Source organism: Rutilus rutilus (genome assembly GCF_951802725.1).
Source record: "Rutilus rutilus genome assembly, chromosome: 25".
Taxonomy (NCBI): domain Eukaryota; kingdom Metazoa; phylum Chordata; class Actinopteri; order Cypriniformes; family Leuciscidae; genus Rutilus; species Rutilus rutilus.
In genome coordinates, this window is record NC_140229.1 from 5,415,952 (window position 1) to 5,425,229 (window position 9,278).

At 39.3% G+C, this 9,278-nt stretch overlaps 1 protein-coding gene across 1 annotated transcript; it reads left to right on the forward strand.

The window, feature by feature from the left end:
• Positions 1 to 1,411: 1,411 nt before the first annotated feature.
• arrdc3b (arrestin domain containing 3b) lies at positions 1,412 to 7,425 on the forward strand. The gene is made up of 8 exons (XM_084401253.1): positions 1,412 to 1,981; positions 3,925 to 4,006; positions 4,094 to 4,241; positions 4,339 to 4,441; positions 4,529 to 4,785; positions 4,870 to 5,026; positions 5,456 to 5,598; positions 5,688 to 7,425. Exons 1-8 carry the CDS (start codon positions 1,702 to 1,704, stop codon positions 5,754 to 5,756), a joined length of 1,239 nt encoding a protein of 412 aa, XP_084257379.1. The 5' UTR covers positions 1,412 to 1,701; the 3' UTR covers positions 5,757 to 7,425.
• The last annotated feature ends 1,853 nt before the right edge of the window (positions 7,426 to 9,278 follow it).

Genomic DNA, 9,278 nt, shown 5'->3' on the forward strand with positions numbered 1-9,278 from the left:
CACGTAAGAAAAAGTATGAATAGACTATATTTGTTTTGTTTTTTCGAAACTTTCCCCTAATGGGATTCTTCAGGGCTTTTTTTCCCTTACTCAGGACATATTGAGGATACAAAATCAGTTGAGTTTGCGTCTGTTGCAATTTGTTCAAGGTTGACCCCCATTTTGGCTTAAAATGACTGGACTAAAATGCTTACAAGAATTATAGAAATGTTTAAAATGTTTTTAGATAAAGTATAGCACGTCACACTGCAGACGCTGCTTGAAATGTCTTGTCTGTTGTTGTTGTCTGTAGTATTTTGTGTCTGTATAGTAAGTCTACTTACAAATTTAATAACAAAAAGAAAACTAAAGAAGTTGATTTATAGGCTACATAAAATAGCCTAATAATATAGTATTTGCATAGTACTTGTACAGTATACAATATAAAAAAATATTAAAGTACATAAGATTTATTCTGTTCTGTCAAAGCCTGAAGCAAAAGTTATTTCCTGACTGCGGATATCAATTTGAATAAAGTATGGCATTTAGGAATTATCATATACAATAGCCCTCTTTAACAGGCAGATGGCAGTGAAGAGCAAGGGGAGAAAACTGAAAGCTCTATACTTGAAGTGAAGAGATTTAAAAGAATAGTTCACCCAAAAATGATCTGTTATTATTTATTAATCCTCAAAATATCTTATTTTCTATTCAGCAGAAGGAAACTCATACAGGTTTGGAACAACTTAAGGGTGAGTAAATGATGGCAGAATTTTCATTTCACTATCCCTTTAACATAACACTGAAACAACATGACAGGCCTAATATCAGTACAACCATATATGGGAGAAAATAAAACATCCAAATAAAATTGATCTTAAGCTTATTATACCAGTCTAAAATGGCTTTCTATAAAGCCTCCATTTATACATTTTATACTATACATTTAATATAAGAAAGTTTCACCTCTGCAATGTCAAAAACTCAAACAATCTGGACTCAAAAAAATAATAATAATTGGATTTGGAAGCCGAATTCCTTCTATTTGCGTCCATTTTCTTTTGTCCAGCAAGTCTTTTCTTCATACCACTATTAGGCTATTTGATACCATCTTAATGGATTTAGGCCTAGGAGTCACTTGTTCATCAGCAAGTCAGTGAAGAAAGGCTACTTCTAAATACAACAGAGACTCAAGCACGGACAGCATTCTTTTCTCATTGAACAATATCAATTTGCAAAACTCAAATAGGGAAACATATGCACACATGACATGTTATTAAATCTCCATTCGTATATCTGTGCTTATAGACCTATGCTTAAATAGGTTCATGTGTATGAAATAAACAATAGTATATTAAGTACAAAAGCATAATCTTCAAACACTAAAGGGGGAATTTGAGGATATAAAAGCACACACAGGCAGCATGAAGGCGGAAGAGGAGACCAGCAGCAGTAGGCAGCGTTATCGATTGCGCATGCGCAGTCTGGTTGTTTTTCCACCAAACGGAGGTATTAAAGCGGAGTCAGAGGCTGAGCGCAGAGACACAGCTGCATCTTCGCATGCAGTTACAGCTAAACTCAATGAATGACAGGCAACTATAGCACTGAACCTGCCTGCAGCATCTCTGCACGGCAAAAAACCTTAAATGGTTGATAAAACCATCTGACAGATGATTCAATCTTTTTATTTTATACATCTTACAGCTTAGTAACATTTCCACCATGGTGCTCGGAAAGGTGAAAAACTTCTTTGTGAGCTACGAATGTCTCAATGACAGTAATGTCCCTGTCTTTGCCAGTGGGGACTTTGTGTCAGGTCGGGTGATCATTGAAGTTACTGGAGAAATTCGCGTGAAATCTTTGAACATTCACGCCAAGGGACTGGCGAAAGTTCGCTGGACTGAATCGCGCAATGCTGGATCCAACACTGCCTACACACAGAATTTCACTGAAGAAGTGGAGTATTTAAACCACAAAGACGTCCTTATTGGACACGATCGAGGTAAGGAGCATTTTATTTTAAGCACCTTACATTCATGAAAGGGACTGAATGACAAATGCTCCTTACATTGTGCCTTTTGTTTGCTTGCTTGCTTATCAGTTCTGTCCATATACATTTCAGTTTTTACTCAGTGGACAGGTTGATCCATTGGCATAGGTAGAAACTAAAATGAGAACTATAACATTTCTATAAGAACAAATAGCCTATGCAGATGATGCTTGGTGTAAGCGTCTTCATTGCTCTTAAAATAGTTTATTTCAGTAATATTAGGAATAAATTCAAAAACAAACATCCTGAGTCATATATTGAATTCTTTTTAAAGTATTCCAACAATATGAATGCTTAAATGAAGGTGTTTGTTAAAGCACGAGAGCTTATAAACAACATGCCCTTCTGTCCAAAACAACCTCTGTTCGTCTTTTACTTTTAATATTTTCCGTCAATATCGACAATAAACGATTTTTATGTCGACAGTTACCTTGTAATCATATGGTGACATGCGTTTTTTTAATTATACGTTACAGTTTCTTTCATAGACGATTCTAGTAAGTTTGTAGCCTTTGTTAGAAGCGGTTTAAACCTGTTCAGAAACTGGTGGAAAGGGGGGGTTGTGCGGACCGAGCCTCTGGTCGCTGATTGGTGGAGGTCAATCCTACCTTTTCGCTGATTGGTGGAAGTGCTCGTGTGCCCCCGGTGATATCATATCTTTGCAGAAGTGTCAAGACTGCGACGCAACTTATTCGCAACGATGCAGGACTGATTGAAAGTTCGTTTGAAATGTGATATTTTCAGCCTTCACCCTATGCATCATTCTGCGTTCGTTATAAGTATTCTGGCCAAGTCATTGTTAACTGTAACAGCAACTGTAACTGCTGTATAGACATATTAACTCACTTCCTATGCCAGTGGTTAGTATGAGTTATGTAAACTGTAAAAAATGGTCAGCATAAATGTCATATTATGTGTTTGTATTCTGCGAATGTAATATTTTGATGTATGTTCTTTGTACTTTGTCATACTGAATCAAATATTCTTTGTAACAACTATTAAAGTAAATATACAGTTTCTGTAATGAAGTCTTATCCATTAATAAAATAAGTAAAAATTTCATTGTTATTGGCTTGAGTTTTTTTTAATACGTGTCTTTCATTTTCCTAAACCTTACACACCTAAACCACCACGCTGCAGTACACATGTGGCTTCCTTATGGGGGCGTATTTTAGACAAAAACACTCCGGCTCAGCCAATCAGGTGCTGCCTAGTAATATATGCATGAGGAAATCCGGCTGAGAGAGAGGCTGCTCGCGCCGGTTCTGTCCGGTCCTCTCTAGCTCTCGGCTGCCTTCAGTGTCAGGCTCATAGTTATTTAAAGCAGGCAGTGGAACTGCTGAGATGGCAATAAATTCATATTAAAAAATAAAAATGAATGAAAACAATATCTTTAACGTGTTATGACATGATTCCTGGTGTTATTTAGGGCCATAATTATTTACACCAGTCTGTGGAACTGCTGACCTTGGAAATAAACAAAAACTATATAATAATAATAATACATTGAAGACAATGGATGTTATTAAAAATAGTATCTATGAGCATAAACATTCATATATTCCATTCATTTTTTTTGTTCTGAATCAAGTTATTTTGTTTGTTATGTGACAAGGGCCACACTTTTTCTTTTGAAATGTATAAAAAACATAACCATTACAAATTATTATGAACTGTTTGCTGTTGTATGTCCACTTTAAAAATGTTTTTGAAAAAATTTATATTCATATGCTGACATTGATTTGACCAAAAAATATATTTTATAATCTTTTGTTCTTATAAAGCACTGAGACAATGTTGGTCGTATCTCTGTCTTTGTCTTGTGTTTAGGGGTCTTGAGGAATATTGCAGGTATGGTATATTGGTATATCGAATTTTATTCTCCTTTCTTTTAGATGATGAAAACTGCGACGAAGGCTTCACCATTCTTCACTCAGGGCGACATGAGTTTCCCTTCAGCCTTGAACTGCCCCAGACGTAAGTAACTCACTCTCCTGACTGAATATACACATATATAATGTATTGACCGAAACGCTTACATTATTTTTTCATGCCTCTTTCCAGGCCTTTGGCGACATCCTTTGAAGGCAAACACGGCAGCGTACGGTATTGGGTAAAGGCGGAGCTTCATAGGCCATGGCTCCTGCCCATGAAAACCAAGAAGGAGTTCACCGTCTTCGAGCACATTGACATCAACACTCCATTGTTACTGGTAAGAGAAAAGCATTTGAAGCCTAATCACATTGAACATTTGCTTGAGTTGTGGTATGATGAGAGAGGCTCATATATTGTCCTTGTTTCATTCATAGTCTCCTCAGGCTGGCACAAAGGACAAAACGCTTTGCTGCTGGTTCTGCACCTCAGGGCCCGTATCACTAAGTGCCAAAATCGAGAGGAAGGGCTACACTCCTGGTGAGATGACAAACCTGCTTTTTGGATCAGCCCCTAGTTTTGTGATACTTGTTCAGATTGAGTGAATTTGGTTGGGTTTCTTTGCAGGAGAGTCCATTCAGATCTACGCAGAGATTGAAAACTGCTCTTCCCGTGTGGTTGTGCCAAAGGCAGCCATCTACCAAACCCAGACCTTCTTTGCCAAAGGGAAGATCAAGGAGATCAAACAGCTCGTAGCTAATCTCCGTGGAGATCCTCTACCCTCCGGCAAGACTGAGACGTGGGACGGCAAGATGCTGAAGATCCCACCCATATCGCCTTCCATTCTGGACTGCAGCATCATCCATGTGGAGTATTCGCTCATGGTGAGTTCACAATCCTTTTGATTCACAAGCAGGTAGATTGGTCGCTGATACCTGCCATGCAGCTAACCTTTTGATTCTCGACAGGTGTATGTGGACATCCCTCGAGCTGTAAACCTGACCCTAAACCTGCCCCTAGTAATCGGCACCATTCCCCTCCACTCCTTCGGCAGCCGAACCTCTTCCGTCAGCAGTCAGTGCAGCATGGGCATGAGCTGGTTGGGATTGCCCGAGAGACCTGAAGGTATGGCACAAATCCTAAACATGTCATCTTGACATTTTAGATCATGAGTGGGTAACGTTGGCCTTCTGGATCTACTTTCCTGCTGATCTTAGCACCGACTCTAACACAATTGATCAAGCTTATAGAGGTTTTTCAGGATTACTGATTTTGATCAGGATGGAGCTAAACTATACAGGAAAGTGGATCTCGAAGTCCAGAGTTGCCCAACCCTGCTTTAGATCATGGGTACTCAGTCCTACTCCTTGAGGACCACATTCTTTCATAGTTTACTTCCAAACCTGCACCAACAAGCTATCTCTAGTAAATCCAAAAGTTATTTCCAGGTGTAGCATTGAGCCCCACTGCTTAAGATGCCCAAGATACTTTCACAACAATTAGTTTAGAAGTCTATTTTTGGTCTAATGTTGGTTTTGCCCTCAACTCTTCCAGCTCCGCCAAGCTACTCTGAAATCATCACTGATGAGGATCGACAGAACAACTTGGAGCTCCCAGCTGTGAGAGATGAGATTGAAGGACCACTTTACGCTTACATTCATGAGTTCCGCTTCCAGCCTCCGCCCCTGTATTCCGAGGTGTGTTGAGTTCCCAGACCTTGTAGTTTGTATTTTGCTAATGCATTTGAGTTCCTGTATCCTTAGACCTTGTCCTTCTCTCTTAATAGGTTGATCCCAATCCTGATCAGGTGTGCGGATCCATGGATAGGAGACCAGATACCTGTCCATCCCGCTGAAAGTGTGACCACACCTGACCAGTGCTGTCAGGGATCTCTTATCTCTACAACCTCAACTGGGGTTTGTTCTTTCTCCATAAAGAGGCATGAGCGGCTATCTTGGTGACGCAGATGGATATCCTCCAGGAGACACTCCCAATCCAGGTCGAGTCCAGCTCAGTGGCACGTAAAAGCTGCTGAAGTTCTTGAGTGATTCCCTTCCCCTTCCATCATTGGTGAAAAGAGTACAGACAGGATTTGTCGGCGTTAACCTGTGCCCTTGACACTAAGATGGACTAAACACAACACCACTAAGTGTGAGAACTGTGTTCAAATGTCTCCAACTTTGTTTTGGATGTGATTCTTCACTTATTTAAATGATTAGACCGATTCTTCTTGAAGATTTACCGGTGATCATAGTACTAAAAGCAACAAATAACCCATCCTACAACCACTCCAACTGAACAACGACAGACTTTCTTTTTGTCAATTGTTTGTCGTTTTTTGATTTAGAAGAAGTGGCTTTACCACATCGATTTTCTTGAAATATTTTGAGAATGTTTGGAAACTGTAGATGTGGATACAACAAGACCGGCTTCAAAGATTTGATGAGTGGGATTCTGACTTGCCACGTTGCCTTTCTGCTAGAAAGAAACTGCGAAAGCATCAAACAGCACTTGGCACTGATTCAAGTGGTGAAAGAAAAAGAGACCATTGACAGCGAGCAAGGAGGACACTCATCAAGATGCAAGACATTCTGGAATAAGTCCTCCTGCTCTCGCTGTTATGAAATACAGAAAACTGCACTCAGAACTTTTGGTTGAGCTTCGCACTGTTTGTACAATTAAAAGCTAACTAGACTCTCGACATATTCTTTTTTTTTTTTTTTTTTTTTTTTAACTCAACTGACTGTGGCCTGTTGTTGTAGGCCTTTGTTTAACGACAATTAGCACTTTTCATCGATTGCATTCAAAGTGTATACCGAAGCTTGGCTAATAGGATGCACAACAAAACATAAGCTCTGACGTTTACATGTGATTTCGGTATGTTTGTTTACATAAATGTGCTGTTAACAGACAAACTAGAATCACTAGTTATGCGTTCGGACTAATGAAACAATCATTGTGGCCTTGGCACAAAACCATGTTTGTTTTTTTTTCACTGTAAATGTGCGCTGTGCTGACATTTACCTGTTAAAAAAGGGACTATGTACTTCTTGTGAACTGTATGCATCCTTACTTTTATGTTTGTGCTTAATTCACTGTGGGTCGTGGTAAAAATTGTTTTGTTTTTTTATTTTAGATACTACAAGAACATTCTCAAACATGCACTTCCAGGGAAATAAATAACCCTCATAGAGACTGAACATGTAATGTATACTGCATACAGGAAGCAACATTGCTCTTCAGTCAGGCAGGTCCAGAGCTAATTAAACTGGCTTCCATTTTTTTTTTCCATTTCAGGGTTGATCGGTGCAAATTTTGAAATGGGTATTAAGCTACTCCTAAGACGAACAGTGCAATATCCGCTGCGTGTTTTCAGCGTGTTTCCACATAATTTTGTATTCTTGGCTTGTTTCTAACTTTTGTACCATTTTGTAGGTGGTGTATATTATGTCACAGCAAAAAACATGTATGTTTGTCTGTTTTTGCTCCAATCTGTTGAAATAAATGCCATTTTCTACAAAAAAGCAAGGTTTATTTTTTTCATTTCCATGTTAGAATTGCATTAAAATACTTCAAGAACACTGATTCATATTTACAATGGAAAACATGACACATTTGGCAAACTCATCCATGTTCAGACAAAAAAAAAATCATGGTAACAAATCACTTTGACAAAGTGTAAATTATGGTGTATATATTGCCTATAGCTGTCAAAAGTCAAAAAATAAAAAAACAGATGGCGGTTACATCATATGCATTAACGTGTCTAGCGTTGTGACCCAGGTTTGTGAAACATGAAAAAAAAATTACGCAATGCAAATAGACAGACGGCTGTTACATATCCTGAGGCGAGAACCAGTTCTTGGTGTTGACATGCTTCATTGTGTGACTTTTTCCTACCAGCATTTACATTACCTTTGCATTCAATTTGTTCGGAAATCACCCTCCAAGGTATAAAAATACGAATTTATATGATTCTACTTTAGCAGACATCATGCAAAACAGTTTGGTTCACATTCTTCAGCTTCCTTATAGAGGAAACGTCTTTTCCTTTCTGCCCTCTTGGCATTCCAGCACACAGACCATCTAAGGACCAGATGCTGACCAAACACAAGGAGTTCGTTGTCTCTGTGCACACAGGCCTCATGTGTGCTAGAAGCGCCTCATATTTTCCACTCCTCTTCCCAGGCTCAAATGGAGCAGATGTTTGCTCCCAAGAGCTGTAAGTGGACCACTAACCTAGTTTCCCTTCACTGGTCATGGATAAAACTGGATCTCTCCAGTTCTTAAGAGCTCATTGCTGTAAATGGAGTGTAAAATGCTCAAGTTTACAGATGGACATTTAAATTAACTTAATACTCGGAGAGGGTGGCGTAGGACTGGTTACATTTGGTGCCATGATCCGGATGGGAGTGAGGTTTAGGGGGTTGAGTGTAACAATGGCTAGTAAGAGCTGTACGTGTAAACCTCACTCCCCTGGCCTCAAGAGGCGTGCTAACGACTGATGCTAGACGCTGCGGTCTTTAATGTCCTTGTTAGCGCGCCCGTCTCCCATGATGGCGACCAGGGTTTGAATCCCACTCAGAGTGAGGCATGAAGAACCGGTTACATAGGCAAAAACTTTAAAGGGATAGTTCACCCTAAAATGAAAATACAATCATAATTTACTCACCATGTGTCTTTTTCGGACCACAAAAAGAGAAGTATCATCAGAACGATCCCACGCAACACGTGTCGTATAAATTCCAAGTGTTCTTGGGGTATATGATAGGGTTTGGTGGTGAAAACCCCCCCAGAACATTTAATGTAGCCTATTATTTAATGAAAATCCTGACCTTGGCTGTTGGTCTTCCGTGCTCGACTATGCTTTCGTGAAACTCTATTAGCTCCGCAGTGAGTTCACTCCGCCCAGAAAAGTACATAATTTGTGAGAAATCAAGATTGATAAAAACGCAATATGAAATACAAAACTAGAAATCTATAAACACTAGGGGGAAAAAAAGATGATCTGAGTATTATCTTTCTTCACTGAGTTGAAAATTTCCGGACTAGAATTCTGATTGTCTGATGACTGTAATGTCAGAATTACAGTTGATAGAGATGTGAACGCGATAGCTTTTTGTTGCGACGAACACAACTAATATATTCACCTCAGAAAAGAACATGGATTGTATTTCATCTCGCGTTTTTCTTAATCTTGGTTCTCACAACTTGTGTGCTTTTTCTGGACGAGTCACATGAACGCCGTGCCCATGCACAGAAAACCAAAAGCCAAGGTCAGATTTTACTACATTACATTTGACTTAGATTTTCAACCAAACCCTATCATATACCCCCAGAACACTTGGAATATATGGCACGTGTTGCATGGGACCAT